The following is a 16,060-nucleotide window of genomic DNA, read 5'->3' as shown; positions in this document are numbered from 1 at the left end:
ATTGACCTGTCTGTCTCTCTGTCTTTCTGTCTCTCTATGCCTCTCTCTCTCTCTCTCTCTCTCTCTCTCTCTCTCTCTCTCTCTCTCTCTCTCTGCCTGATTGACCTGTCTGTCTCTCTGCTTGTCTGTCTCTCTGTGCAGGAGCGCTGCAGATCGAGCGCAGTGAGGAGACGGATCAGGGGAAGTACGAGTGCGTAGCTTCTAACGCTCAGGGCGTTCGCTACTCGTCCCCTGCTAACTTATACGTGAGAGGTATGAAACACAGTAGGTACTCCGTAGGTAATACACTCTCTCTCTCTCTCTCTCTCTCTCACACACACACACACACACACACAGCGCAGCCAGCTTCTTTAATTACCCAGCAGCCTCTGCAGCACTGATCAAGCACATCTCCTGATATATACTGCTTTACGTTATTATTCTTTGTTAGTCTGCCGCGTCTGAAAGCATGCTCTAGGAACGCTTTGCTACCCGTCAAAGGAAACTGAAATTAAAACTAAAACCATAAGAACATATTTTTGGATGATAAAGGTTAACTGACGTTAATTTTCATTTAGTTTCATTTGTTAACTTCTATACTGAAATAACTAAAATTAAAAAATAAAACTTAATAAAAACTATAGATAACAAACAACTTAACTACTAAAACCATTAAACAAGCCAATTTATTTGAAATTAATTGGGTTTACAGGCATGTAAATGTTTCTCTAAACTCGATTAGTGATATTAGCGGCGGGTGGGAGCAGAAGGAGTTGGGATAGTGGAGATGCGGGAATGAGTCGGGATAGTGACGAGCGGGAGATGCGGGAATGAGTCGGGATAGTGACGAGCGGGAGATGCGGGAATGAGTCGGGATAGGGACGAGCGGGAGATGCGGGAATGAGTCGGGATAGTGACGAGCGGGAGATGCAGGAATGAGTCGGGGATAGTGACGAGCGGGAGATGCGGGAATGAGTCGGGATAGGGACGAGCGGGAGATGCGGGAGTGAGTCGGGATGGTGACGAGTGGGAGATGCGGAAATGAGTCGGGATAGTGACGAGCGGGAGATGCAGGAATGAGTCGGGATAGTGACGAGCGGGAGATGCGGGAGTGAGTCGGGGATAGTGACAAGCGGGAGATGCGGGAATGAGTCGGGATAGGGACGAGCGGGAGATGCGGGAGTGAGTCGGGATAGTGACGAGCGGGAGATGCGGAAATGAGTCGGGATAGTGACGAGCGGGAGATGTGGTAATGAGTCAGGGATAGGGACGAGCGGGAGATGCTGGAATGAGTCAGGATAGTGACGAGCGGGAGATGCGGTAATGAGTCGGGGATAGTGACAAACAGGAGATGCGGTAATGAGTCGGGGATAGGGAAGAGCGAGAGATGCGGGAATGAGTCGGGGATAGGGACGAGCGGGAGATGCGGGAATGAGTCAGGGATAGGGACGAACGGGAGATGCTGGAATGAGTCAGGATAGTGACGAACAGGAGATGCGGTAATGAGTCAGGGATAGGGACGAACGGGAGATGCTGGAATGAGTCAGGATAGTGACGAGCGGGAGATGCGGTAATGAGTCGGGATAGTGACAAACAGGAGATGCGGTAATGAGTCGGGATAGTGACGAGCGGGAGATGCGGTAATGAGTCGGGGATAGTGACAAACAGGAGATGCGGTAATGAGTCGGGGATAGGGACGAGCGGGAGATGCGGTAATGAGTCGGGGATAGGGAAGAGCGGGAGATGCAGGAATGAGTCAGTGATAGGGACGAGCGGGAGATGCGGGAATGAGTCAGGATAGTGACGAGCGGGAGATGTGGGAATGAGTCGGGGATAGTGGCGAGCGGGAGATGTGGGAATGAGTCAGGGATAGGGACGAGCGGGAGATGCGGTAATGAGTCGGGGATAGGGACGAGCGGGAGATGCGGGAATGAGTCGGCGATAGGGACGAGCGGGAAATGCTGGAATGAGTCAGGATAGTGACGAGCGGGAGATGCGGGAGTGAGTCAGGATAGTGACGAGCGGGAGATGCGGGAATGAGTCGGGGATAGGGACGAGCGGGAGATGCGGTAATGAGTCGGGGATAGTGACGAACAGGAGATGCGGTAATGAGTTGGGGATAGGGAAGAGCGGGAGATGCGGGAATGAGTCGGGGATAGGGACGAGCGGGAGATGCGGGAATGAGTCGGGGGTAGGGACGAGCATAAGATGCGGGAATGAGTCGGGGATAGGGACGAGCGGGAGATGCGGGAATGAGTCGGGATAGTGACGAACAGGAGATGCGGTAATGAGTCAGGGATAGGGACGAACGGGAGATGCTGGAATGAGTCAGGATAGTGACGAGCGGGAGATGCGGTAATGAGTCGGGATAGTGACAAACAGGAGATGCGGTAATGAGTCGGGATAGTGACGAGCGGGAGATGCGGTAATGAGTCGGGGATAGTGACAAACAGGAGATGCGGTAATGAGTCGGGGATAGGGACGAGCGGGAGATGCGGTAATGAGTCGGGGATAGGGAAGAGCGGGAGATGCAGGAATGAGTCAGTGATAGGGACGAGCGGGAGATGCGGGAATGAGTCAGGATAGTGACGAGCGGGAGATGTGGGAATGAGTCGGGGATAGTGGCGAGCGGGAGATGTGGGAATGAGTCAGGGATAGGGACGAGCGGGAGATGCGGTAATGAGTCGGGGATAGGGACGAGCGGGAGATGCGGGAATGAGTCGGCGATAGGGACGAGCGGGAAATGCTGGAATGAGTCAGGATAGTGACGAGCGGGAGATGCGGGAGTGAGTCAGGATAGTGACGAGCGGGAGATGCGGGAATGAGTCGGGGATAGGGACGAGCGGGAGATGCGGTAATGAGTCGGGGATAGTGACGAACAGGAGATGCGGTAATGAGTTGGGGATAGGGAAGAGCGGGAGATGCGGGAATGAGTCGGGGATAGGGACGAGCGGGAGATGCGGGAATGAGTCGGGGGTAGGGACGAGCATAAGATGCGGGAATGAGTCGGGGATAGGGACGAGCGGGAGATGCGGGAATGAGTCGGGGATAGGGACGAGCGGGAGATGCGGTAATGAGTCGGGGATAGGGACGAGCGGGAGATGCGGTAATGAGTCGGGATAGTGACAAGCGGGAGATGCGGGACTGAGTCGGGGATAGTGACGAGCGGGAGATGCGGGAGTGAGTCAGGATAGGGACTAGCGGGAGATGCGGGAGTGAGTCGGGGATAGTGACGAGCGGGAGATGCGGTAATGAGTCAGGATAGTGACGAGCGGGAGATGCGGGAATGAGTCGGGGATAGGGACGAGCGGGAGATGCGGGAGTGAGTCAGGGATAGTGACGAACAGGAGATGCGGGAGTGAGTTGGGGATAGTGACAAGCAGGAGATGCGGGAATGAGTCAGGGATAGGGACGAGCGGGAGATGCGGGAGTGAGTCAGGGATAGGGACGAGCGGGAGATGCGGGAGTGAGTTGGGATAGTGATGAGCGGGAGATGCGGGAATGAGTCAGGGATAGTGACGAGCAGGAGATGCGGGAATGAGTCAGGGATAGTGACGAGCAGGAGATGCGGGAATGAGTCAGGGATAGTGACGAGCAGGAGATGCGGGAATGAGTCGGGGATAGGGACGAGCAGGAGATGCGGGAATGAGTCAGGGATAGTGACGAGCAGGAGATGCGGGAATGAGTCAGGGATAGTGACGAGCAGGAGATGCGGGAATGAGTCAGGGATAGGGACGAGCAGGAGATGCGGGAATGAGTCAGGGATAGTGACGAGCAGGAGATGCGGGAATGAGTCAGGGATAGTGACGAGCAGGAGATGCGGGAATGAGTCGGGGATAGGGACGAGCAGGAGATGCGGGAATGAGTCAGGGATAGGGACGAGCGGGAGATGCGGGAGTGAGTTGGGATAGTGATGAGCGGGAGATGCGGGAATGAGTCAGGGATAGTGACGAGCAGGAGATGCGGGAATGAGTCAGGGATAGGGACGAGCGGGAGATGCGGGAGTGAGTTGGGATAGTGATGAGCGGGAGATGCGGGAGTGAGTTGGGATAGTGACGAGCGGGAGATGCGGGAATGAGTCAGGGATAGGGACGAGCAGGAGATGCGGGAATGAGTCAGGGATAGGGACGAGCAGGAGATGCGGAGATGCGGGAATGAGTCAGGGATAGGGACGAGCGGGAGATGCGGGAGTGAGTCGGGGATAGGGACAAGCGGGAGATGCGGGAGTGAGTCGGGGATAGTGACGAGCGGGAGATGCGGGAGTGAGTCGGGGATAGGGACGAGCGGGAGATGCGGTAATGAGTCGGGGATAGGGACGAGCGGGAGATGCGGTAATGAGTCGGGGATAGTGACGAGCGGGAGATGCGGGAGTGAGTCGGGATAGTGATGAGCGGGAGATGCGGTAATGAGTCGGGGGTAGTGATGAGCGGGAGATGCGGGAGTGAGTCGGGATAGTGATGAGCGGGAGATGCGGGAATGAGTCGGGGATAGTGACGAGCGGGAGATGCGGGAGTGAGTCGGGGATAGTGACGAGCGGGAGATGCGGTAATGAGTCGGGGATAGTGATGAGCGGGAGATGCGGGAATGAGTCGGGGATAGTGACGAGCGGGAGATGCGGGAGTGAGTCGGGGATAGGGACGAGCGGGAGATGCGGTAATGAGTCGGGGATAGGGACGAGCGGGAGATGCGGGAGTGAGTTGGGATAGTGATGAGCGGGAGATGCGGGAATGAGTCAGGGATAGTGACGAGCGGGAGATGCGGGAGTGAGTTGGGATAGTGATGAGCGGGAGATGCGGGAGTGAGTCGGGGAGAGTGACGAGCGGCGGGAGTGAGTCGGGATAGTGATGAGCGGGAGATGCGTCTCGTAGGCCAGTGCTGCAGGACGCTAACACTGATAACGGTTTCTTCATTTTGGTTTGTTTGTTTGTATGTTGTGAATTACTAATCAAAACTAATTGACTTCAGTGCTCACTAAAATCATGACGCACGACTAAAAGGTCTTTGCAGTGTGTGTGTGTTTATTTCTCAGTTTGCTTTCTTTATGAAGTGAGTTTCTCAGAGTAGAGCAAGGCCAAGCTACGATGTCTCTGATATTTGGGACTGTATATGAATAATAATGCTGCCACTCAAACACACATTGATTGAGGAGAGAGTTGAAGATTGCAGTGGCCTTTTTACTCTCTCTGTGTTTCCCTGGTTTTCTCTCTGCTTTCCATCTCAAACCCCTTACACCCTCAGAGCTGCGAGAAGGTTGGTGTTTTTTTTGTTTATTTGCTCTCTTTTCTTTTGTTTGGCATTTAAAGACAGAGAAATAAATGTCAGTCAAGCAGTAAACAGTGATGGTAGTCAAATGTACAGCGCTGCAGACAAGGGTCATGTCAGTCTGGTGTGTTGCATTGTGGGATTGTTTGCAAACCTGCTCGGAAGGCCGTGGAAACCCAGCAATTGGAAACCAGTGAGTGTGTGCACGAGGACAGATGCATGCCTGAGCGCGCAGCGTTGTGATTGGCTGAGGTGATCTCATCTGTCTGTGTCTCTGCATGTGTGTGTGTGTGTGTGTGTGTGGGCATCAGCTTCGATCAATCGCTCTGAGGCATCAGTTTTATCGAAGCGCTGATCGGGCTGATGGCTCATCGACAGCTGTCAGTCAAACGATCAGAACGTTTCTGTGCACTTCAGTCACTCCTGAATTACATTGATCGACATTAACACAAAACTGACTAGAAATCCCTGATGAATCGCATTCAGACGTTCATGAGTGAGACTGAAGGCGAACAGATCATTTCTGATTTAGTATTAATATTTGTGTGCGTCAGCATCATCTATCGATCTGTCCTGTACCCTCTCTGTCCTCTCTCTGGTAGTTCAGTGTTCACCAGTTCATGACTGATATCTATGGAAGCTCGTTTCCGCCACAGAATAAAAAATAAAAAATGTAATTGCCACTTTTTATCTTGCAATTCAGATTTTTTTCTCATATTTGCAAGTTTATATCAGAATTACATGATATAAAGTCACAATTGTGAGATATAAACAAAGTTTTTTTCCTTGGACTTTATAACTCGCAGTTCTGAGAAATAAAGGATGAATTGCAAGATGTAAACTCGCAATTGTGAGATAAAAATGACCTTTTAAAATGATTTATTTTGTGATGGAAACAAGCTTCCATAAATATCTGTTACTGTAAAAAAACTCCCCAGTGTCTCGTTTTCCAGCACAAATATATAAACATTCTCAAATCAAGAGACATTTACTGGAGAAGAAAGATATTAATATCTTCAGTCATTTTGCTTCTTCTCCAGTAAATGTATCTTGATTTAAGAGTGTTTATATATTTGTGCTGGAATAAGAGACAATGATAGCATTTTCCGCAGTGCAGAGCTGAATGATTCGGCTCATGTATATTAATATTGTGAGCTTCACTCTGAAAGTTCACAAACAAGTCTTACATGACACGGCGTGTAATCCCATACGGAGAGACAAACTCTGACTGTTTGACTCGCTCTGAAAGCCGGCGCTCTCAGCATGACAGGCGATCCGATGGGATCAGGATCATAATCCCGGATCACCTGTGCTCTCGGAGTCACCCCCGCTCCGGGTTCATCCGTGTTCATGAGTCTCGTAGAGAAGCTTGCCGTTTGTTCGGTCTCTCTGTGTTGTCTGTCTCTGTCAGTGTCTCGCATGAGCTGCATGAAGCCGTGTTTCATCCCGATGTTCCGGGTTTTTTTGGAAAAGTCAGTTTGTCATCAAAGAGTGGCCTGTTTTCATTCTGTCATGGCGATGAAGCGCTCCTGGAGAACTGTTGAGAGTCAGATCAGCTGTCGGAGAGATCGTGAGTGAGGCATGAGGAGGAGAGAGAGCGAGACCAACATTCACGGATCCTGAACTCCGACCGGGTGATGTCATCTCGTCCCGTCGGCATCCCCACGCCCGGGCCGTAAGCCGATCCGCCTTTCAGCTAGAGGAAAGATTGCCTTTGAGATAATTCATTGTAACGGGCTCGACTAACATCGGCTAATCTAATTCCGCTTCCCAATCGTTGCCGAGATCAGATGTGCTCTTCCCAGCCGGGCCGATCGTTCCCGTCGCACTGAAGCTCCAGCGTTTCAGAGATTCTGCACAATCGAGGGTCGTTTCAACTCAAATATTCACATTTCAGTCTGAACTCTTTCCACACTGATCTGAACTAACCCTTTCACTCATATAACCACAAACTAAACATAACTGGGAAAATCATGCTCTTCCTCAGTGTTTCTGTCTCGTTTTCCAGCACAAATATTTAAATATTCTTAAATCAAGAGACATTTACTGGAGAAGAAGAATGACTGAAGATATTAAGATTTGTTTAATGAACAACAAATTTCAGTTTCTTTCTTCAGTTGAAAAGAAATGAAGGTTTTTGAGTAAAACGTTCCAGGATTTTCTCCATACAGTGACTTCAATGGGGTCACAGTAGCTCCGCCCGCCCGACGTAACCCTGACGTGGTGAAAGAACGCTTCTAGTCCGGCAAAGAGACGGTGCCGCTTTGGAACCAGTTTTCCTGGCCGAGAACCGGTTCTTTGGCTGTCGAAACACAACCGTTTCGTGACTGGACACCGGCTCCGAACCGGCTCTCCAAATGCTTTGGTGGAAAAGGGGTAAGTATGGAGAAAATCCTGGAGTGTGTTCCTCAAAAACATTCATTCACACATGAACATCTTGGATGATGTGAGGGAGAGTAAACGATCAGGAGATTGTAATTCTGAAGGGATCTCCTCCTTTAATTCAATCCATCGGCATGTTCGTGTTTTAGGCACAAACTCACTGAATATCTTCATCATGTTGCGTCCCCTCCAGTGAATGGCTCTCGGTTTGAGACGTGCGCTGGACACACTGAGGAAGAGTGTGTGTGCAGTGTGAGCTGTTTCTGAGCATGAAGCACGAGTGTTTATGGCATGTTTCTGCTGTTGCATGATGACCGTCTCGTGAACGCATGAACGCACTAACGGATTAACCCTGTAGACTGTAAATGTAGTGTGTCCAATTCTGGGTGTCCTCCGGCCACTATCACAGTTACGCATTTTAACCTGCCAATCAAAACTGATCTGAGGTCTGTCAGACACTGGTGTTGGATTTCGCCTCTTTGCTGAAGTCGTAGAGTTAAGAGCTGGACTCCCCGTAAGCCCCGGTCTGGAGTCGTCAGGAGCAGAGCCGGGCTTCCAGCTGTTGAACTTCTTCAAGCAGTGTTTCATTGTTCCGTGAAATCAAACTCACATTTCTCTTATTTTCGGGGCGCTCGGATCAGTCTCATGCGAAGCACAGTGTTACTGAGATGTACTAGTGTCTCGTTCACCCAGAAATGATCGTTCCTCCGTCATGTGCTCTCCCTCGTGTCGTTCAAACGCAATATTCTGTGGAAAACTTGCACAATAATATATTTGTTATGACAGATTGATTATTTTTGGGTGAACTGTGTCTTTAATTTAGAGATAGCATAGCAACACCCTAGCAACCGTTCAGTACAACCCCCATAGTGTCGCCGTGGCAACCACCCATGGTGGTGGTGAGTTGTGCATGTTCACACACATCTAGTTTACATCAGCGTTACAAGTGTTTACAGTTGCCCTCGCTCTTTGTTTCTGTCCATCTCTATCCCTCTCTCTCCCCCCCCCTTCCCTCTCTCTCTCTCCTCCTCTCTCTCTCTTTCTCTCCCTCTCTCTCCCCCTCTCCCCCATTTTCTCTCTCTTCTCTCTCCCCCCTCCCCCCTCCCCCGTCTCTCTCTCTCCCCCCCCCCCCTCCCCCGTCTCTCTCTCTCTCTCTCTTCCCCCCCTCTCCCTCTCTTCTCCTCTCTCTCCTCCTCTCTCTCTCTTTCTCTCTTCCCCCCCCCTCCACCATTTTCTCTCTCTCCTCTCTCCCCCCTCCCTCTCTCTCTCTCTCCCTCTCTCTCTCTCTCTCTCTCTCTCTCTCTCCCTCTCTCTCTCTCTCTCTCTCTCTCTCCCTCTCTCTCTCCCTCTCTCTCTCTCTCTCTCTCCCTCGCTCTCTCTCTGCTGCTTTTCCCAACACCTCTAAGAATTCAGAAAGCTGTAGTTTCAGTGCGTCTCTCTCTCTTTTATCTCTCTAACACATCCTCTCGCTCTCTTCATCTGTGTTTGTGGATGTGGGTTGGCAGCGCTCCACGGTAACTGAGTGGATTAGCATAACTTCCATGGTTTCCACACTTGCTTGCTGTCTCTTTTATTTATTTGTTTCCTCAGTCAGATGTAGATCTTCCAGGAGTAAACGCAGTATTTCCCTCCGGAGCGGCAGTGTCTGCTGCAGAACAATCACATCCGTCCTACAATATAGCACACACACACACACACACACACACACACACACACACACAGACAGACAGCAGAGTAATGTTCAGCTAGCAGTCTAAGGTTAGAGTAGTGATCTGATCTCTCGGTGTGGTCGTGAATCGGACGGTTTGGCCTATTGAGCGCTTCACACACTGGTTCACATATTGACTAGTAATGTTTCACCCTGTTGACGTCCCTGGTGCTGAACGTGTGTGTGTGTGTCCCTGTAAGCGTGTTCAGGCGTGCATGTGACCCGTGTAGCGCTTCAGTCTCCGCCCCCGGCGCCGGCCATCGAGTCGGGCAGACGCTGATCTCAGATCTGCAGGCGGCTCCTCTCGGGGCCCATCCGGGGTTCTGAAGGGTTCTGAAGGGTTCTGCAGAGTGTAAGAAAACACGGCTCTGACCTTTAGCTTGAATGGAGATTCTGCTTTACATTATTATTCCGTTCCCTCTGTTAGTCAGCGCTTATATTTAGAAACTTGTCCTTTTAGCTGCTTATCTCGTTTCCAGTCCAAATATTCAAACATTCTTAAATCAAGATGCGCTTATTAGATGCTGCGTTGAATAAAATAACATAAGAAATTCGATCTTTTTTTCTGATAAAAAGAGTTTTCTGAGTTTTTGCTTAAAGCTGCAGTCCGTAGCTTTTTTGGGGGGGTTAAAAATGATCCAAAATACATATTTGAGAAATTACAAAACTCAAAACTCTCTGCTTGCCTTAGCACGACTCAGAGCGGTACGCTTGTAATAATGTTTTTAACTCCAGTGGTACTGGTGGGTTTCCGCGGGAGATTTGAGCATGTCTTTGCGTCATTTCGTCACATCTGTGTACACACACACACTCATCTGCACACACACACACACACTCATCTGCGCACACACATCTGTACACATAAAGAAGAGTCTCGGCTAGCAGTGTTGTAGTACTCGAGACTCGGACTCGTCTCGGACTCGGTCTCGAGACCATATTTTAATGGTCTTGGTCTTGTCATGGACTCGTGTGCATTTGGACTCGGAATTGACTCGGACTCGAACATTTTTTTTTTAGGACTCGGACTTATTCCCGAGTCCACTCGAGTTCAATTCAAAATATTTTTCATGATTATTAATGTATGTTAATTAGGGCTGTCGTGGTAACCGCAATATTGTAGTAGCTACCGCGCTTCTGACAAGACAACCGCAGAGGATTGCACGTAACCGCAGCAACCGCGATATTCAATTTTTTTTTTTATAAGGCTATACCCTTCTTGTTTTGAACGTAATGCATGTGTATTGAATGTTAAACCAGTTCATAATGATAACAAGACTGTTTATCATGGTGATGTGTAGCCTACAGGCTTCACACAGATAGTGAATGAGAGAGATCGGCAGAGCGCGTGCAATTACCTCTGTCTTTGAAGTCGTGAAAAGCTTGTCGTATCAAAGGGAAGCGAAATATTTGTTGCATCATCATTTTAACGTTCTCTTCACGTGTATTTTCCCATAAATGCGCGTCAGCAGCAGCGCTGTTCAACATCCCACAGCACAAGCCGAAATAAAATCAGTGAGTCACGCATTGAATCAATGGGTCTCTAATAAGTGAAGCATCAGCTTCAGCGTTGCCTATGCGACGCATTGCTGCTCAGCTGAGCCTTGAAAAGTTGAACATCAATGTTAGAAATAATTAACATATTGTTTCTTTACATCTCTTTTAATGAATCAGCTTTTTTAAACGTGTTCGTTGAATGAACGGTTCAATGACTCGCTCAAAGTCCGTTGTCATAACAATATGCGCGCTGAGTGAAAGTTTTTCAATGCGCATATACTGTAGACGCTGTTTAGTTTCGGTTACAATGCTTACTGAAAATGTCCTCGTTTTTGTCCACATCGTAAACTTTATTTATATAGCAACAAAAACATATAAATTAAATAAATAAATGGCGGTAATACCGCATATCGCGCTATTGAGCCACTCAATATTACCGCAAAGGGAAATTCCATAACCGCGACAGCCCTAATGTTAATAAAATATTTCTTTAAATTGATTGACACATCCAGTGATTGGTGATTTTCTAGTGCGCAACTGCGCATGACAAATTGTAATAAAATTACTTTTAACACCACCTACTATGTGGCCTTTTTACCCTAAACTGATCAAGTAAATTCAGTAAAAAAAAAAAAAAGGATTTCTCTAAGTAAATAAAAGTAAATTAGGTAATCAACCCTCAGTGGTCTCGGTCTCGACTCGGACTCGACCGTCTCTGGTCTCGGACTCGACTCGGACTCGACTCTCTATGGACTCGGTCTTGACTCGGACTCGACTCTCTCTGGTCTCGGTCTGGACTCGGACTCGAGTGAGGTGGTCTCGACTACAACACTGTCGGCTAGTCGGCTGTATTGTGTGTGAGGATGCTGGAGGTGGAGATTTATAACCTTTATTGCCTGACAGCACTGGATATAATTAAACTTATCAATTTGATGGCGGATTCAGAAAGGTTCAAACGACGATCACCAGACAGCAGATTCACCCGCTGTAAAACGCAAAACTTCGTTCAGACTTCGGAAACACAGTCTCTTTTTTCTGCAACCGGCCCATGCGAAAACAAGGGTAATATCGGAAGGACATTGCATGTCACGCAATGTTGATGTTGAACATTAAAAATTTGAGAACAAAGTATAATTTGCATGGATTTGCATGATATGATAACTTTATGATAACTAAGCGATTGTTAGATTTAATCCGTGCGATTTACTGCAATGTTCATCAATGCTCAGATGATATTTTCTGGTGAAAATTCTCATGTTGGTCATACTTCCAGAGAGAATAATCTAGAATAATCCGGCGCGGTGACTGACAGCCTCCTCAAACACCGTGTTCATCCACGCTGTGCCGTGTCGAGGGTGTTGAAGTACAACTCACGTAAAGTTGATAATTCCGCGAATGACTGCGATTGCAGATTTCGAACAGAGATGGCGACAAAGAGGAAAAACGCCTGACTGCAGCTTAAAAACAAGCTAAATTATCTGCCAATGGAGTAAGAAAAATAGTCTTGTTTTCACTATGAATTAAGATTTTTTTTCTTATTTCAACCTGAAGTTAAAAAAATGTCTTGTTTTCAATTGGAATTAAGATTTTTTTTGTCTTACCCCACTGGCAGATCATTTAGCTTGTTTTAATCAAAAACTCACTTATTTTTCATCAGAAAACGAGATATGATTTCTTATGTAATTTTCCTCGTCTCGTGAACGCATCTTGATTTGAGAATGCGTGTGTGTTGCTGTACACGCGAGCGCTGCGTGAGGAAGGCCTGTGGCGATGGCTCTGGTCCGGGTTTGCTTGGCTGGGGTCGTTACCTCGCTGTCCTCTGTCTCCCTCTCTGTGCTCCAGTCCGCCGAGTTCCCCCCCGCTTCACCATCCTTCCCAGCAGCCACGAGATCATGCCGGGCGGCAGCGTGAACATCACCTGCGTGGCGGTCGGCTCGCCCATGCCGTACGTGAAGTGGATGCTGAACTCCGAGGACCTGACGCCGGAGGACGAGATGCCCGTGGGCCGGAACGTTCTGGAGCTGAACGGCGTGCGCGAGTCGGCCAACTACACCTGCGTCGCCATGAGCAGCCTGGGCATCATCGAGGCCGTGGCGCAAGTCATCGTCAAGTGTAAGAACCAGAAGCTTGTGTAGTTCCTACCAGCCGTTTCTTGTAGTCCTTTGCTTTGAACTTTGAGTCGTAACTTCGCAGATGTTGTTTGTGCTCAAACAGCAAAATTACAACCTAACTAAAGATAAAAAGTGAAATCATAATCAACCACCCCTTTAATGCTGATGGTGCCTGTGAATCTCTTTAGGAAAGATCAACCTCTGAGCAATGCAGATGTCTGTCTCTCTCTCTCTCTCTCTCTCTCAGCTTTACCCAGAGCTCCTGGCACCCCTATCGTCACGGAGACGACCCCCACCAGCGTCACCATCACCTGGGACTCTGGCAACCCAGACCCCGTCTCCTATTACATCATCCAGTACCGTGCCAAGTCCCCGGACAGCAAGTTCGAGACGGTGGACTCCATCACCACGACCCGCTACAGCATCGGCGGCCTGTACCCCAACACGGAGTACGAGATCCGCGTGTCCGCCGTCAACACCATCGGCCAGGGTCCGCCCAGCCACCGGGTGGAGGCCCGAACCGGAGAGCAAGCGCCCGCCAGCCCGCCCAGGAACATCCAGGCATCTGCTTTCAATTATTACAAGCTTTAAATTAATACTTTTGCATGTGCACATTTCTGAAATACATACAGATAAATTGTAATGTGGACTGTATTGTCGTGTATTGTGTATCGTGTATTGTGAAAAGTGCTATACAAATAAACGTGAACTGAATTGCATCCAGGCGCGCATCATATCCCAGAACGCCGTGATGGTGCGCTGGGACGAGCCGGAGGAGCCCAACGGGTTGATCAAGGGCTACCGGGTGTATTACACCATGGACCCCTCGCAGCCAATGAGCAACTGGCAGATCCACAACGTTCAGGACAGCACGATCACGACCATCCACAGCCTCGTGCCGTCCGAGACCTACACCATCCGCGTGCTGGCCTTCACGTCCGTGGGAGACGGGCCCTTCTCCGACCCCGTTCACGTCAAAGTGCGGCCTGGAGGTGAGCAGGAGAGAGTGCGCGGTCGAGTCTCGCAGATCGACACGAAGGCTGTTCACACCGAGAGCGAGAACTAGATTTGCTTTCACACCGACGAACTGAGAATGAACGTGCACGCGCATCCCATTTACGACTGGTTGGAATTCACTAACACACACACACACTTCACTATCACATCTGACGTTTACGAAGTATTTGTGAATCAGGAGAAGAGTTTTCGGGAAGGTCTCTTTACGCGCAAATCACTCTCATATTTACTCGTATATTTACGAATGTTTCATGAATGAGACCCAGTGTGTGTGCAACGTTTGCTTAATGCGTTTACAGGCTTTAACCAGTAGATATCCTTGGCACGCTGCGTTTCGAGTGAAGCTAGTGTAATCGATATGATAATCCAACTACGAATTTAGCTGACGTAGTCAATATAGTGGGATTAAAACAACACCTAGTCTTTTTCACCGCAACTTCTGGGGAAGCAAGTCAAAGGAAACGAGCGCTGGAAACCTGAGGTAATACTTCGGGTTTCTCAGAGGGTACGAACGATTGTTTTCCATATCCACCGGTGGGTTTGTCTGGGCCTCGGCGATTAACTTCTCTGAAATTTTAAACGTGTGCGCCCTTCAATTAGTTACGAAAGTGTTCGTTATCGTTATAGTTTGTGGTGTGAACTGTGAACTCTTCTATTGTTTAATATTGAGAACGATTTTTAGAACTATATCTCTGTCGTTATCTCGTTATCGTCCTTGGTGTGAACGGGCCTTAACCCTTTGAGTTAATCTGCACGGGGGAAGCTCCCCATCACACGGATTCCTGTTGGCATGACTGGGCCGTCATGTGGTCTGACCGTAACACGTTCCTGTGACATCACATCACACGCGGCTCTCGATGGCGTCACGAAACCGAGTGGAACATCTCTGCACTGTTCCTTCAGTGTGGCGACGTTATCGTGTCCTGTTTCTGATCTGCGTTTCAGTTCCTGGGCAGCCGGGGAAGTTCACGGTGGGGAAAGTGACCGACACCAGCGTGGAGTTGACCTGGGATCCTGCGTACTCCAAAGAGCCTGTGAAAGCCTACGAGCTCATCTACAAATCTCCAGGTCTCGGCGTTCAGGTGAGAACGGGCTCGGCTACGAATCGGCATCGACCTCTGAACCCACGGAAGGATGGCACGTTGCTATTTAGAGGAACTGAAATAGACTGAGCCGTTGACCCACTGGACCCTGCCATAAAGTCAATGGCGCAATTTTTGTTTGTTATTTAAAGAGTAATTATACGAGCCTACAGGCGGGTCCACAACACGCCACACTTTGTCCAGTAGATGATTGCGCTTTAACTTCTCTCTCTCTCACACACACACACACACACACACACAGCTTTAATCTCGCTCACACACACACACACACAGCTTTAATCTCGCTCACGAGCAGATCCGTTTCCTTGCTATAGTAGCTTGCAAATTTCATTATGTAAATAGGGAATCCGCCATGCGAGCGCAACTGGCTTTTAAAGGGAATTGGAGACGAGACTCTGATTGGTTTATTGTACGTTACGCCCCAAAACACACCCTAACTCATTAGAGAATAGAGACAAACCATCGGCAACAGTGGATTCAGACGTCCTAAGTGCTCTTGCGCTGTGCGCTTTAGACATGAGCTTAGATCATGACAATAGTGTTAAAATCATCTTTCTGTCCAACAGGAGAAGAGGAACTTTGAGCCTAGAACGGCGTATGTGGTGGAGGGTCTGCGCGCAAACACCGAATACACCTTCTCTCTGGCCGCCGTTTCCAACAAAGGCATCGGAGCGTTCACCAACGAGATCAGCCAGCGCACGGCGCAAGCAAGTATGTGTGAGAGCCTCCGTCCCTAAAGAGACTGCTGGAGCCGAGTAAACCTCTCATGTTGGTGAAGCACATTAACCTGTTCCTGACCGCGTGTGACGCTCTGGTCCTCCGGGCTGTGCAGAGCATCTTCGATCTGTGTTGGCTTTGCTCAGTCGTCGTTTTCTAATATCTAACTAATATCTGGCGGTGTAAACAAACTATGAGCTGCGGGGGAATTCAGTCGCATGCTGAAACACACACACACACACACACACACTCGGTAATGTGCTGGTGGTGTCGTTCATTTGCACAGG

At 49.1% G+C, this 16,060-nt stretch overlaps 1 protein-coding gene across 1 annotated transcript in view; it reads left to right on the top strand.

Annotated features, from left to right (window-relative positions):
• The window catches only part of ptprsb (protein tyrosine phosphatase receptor type Sb), a 95,400-nt gene that overhangs the window by 49,811 nt on the left and 29,529 nt on the right, over positions 1 to 16,060 (top strand). Inside the window, exons 8-13 of the mRNA XM_089131656.1 lie at positions 142 to 252; positions 12,668 to 12,937; positions 13,184 to 13,497; positions 13,661 to 13,928; positions 14,899 to 15,035; positions 15,623 to 15,767. Of these exons, the coding sequence (XP_088987782.1) occupies positions 142 to 252; positions 12,668 to 12,937; positions 13,184 to 13,497; positions 13,661 to 13,928; positions 14,899 to 15,035; positions 15,623 to 15,767 (1,245 nt within the window). The remainder of the gene's footprint in view (positions 1 to 141; positions 253 to 12,667; positions 12,938 to 13,183; positions 13,498 to 13,660; positions 13,929 to 14,898; positions 15,036 to 15,622; positions 15,768 to 16,060) is intronic.

The sequence above is a fragment of the Pimephales promelas genome, chromosome 5 (assembly GCF_988280905.1).
Source record: "Pimephales promelas chromosome 5, fPimPro1.hap1.1, whole genome shotgun sequence".
Lineage (NCBI taxonomy): Eukaryota > Metazoa > Chordata > Actinopteri > Cypriniformes > Leuciscidae > Pimephales > Pimephales promelas.
This window is presented reverse-complemented; position numbering and strand designations above follow the sequence as displayed.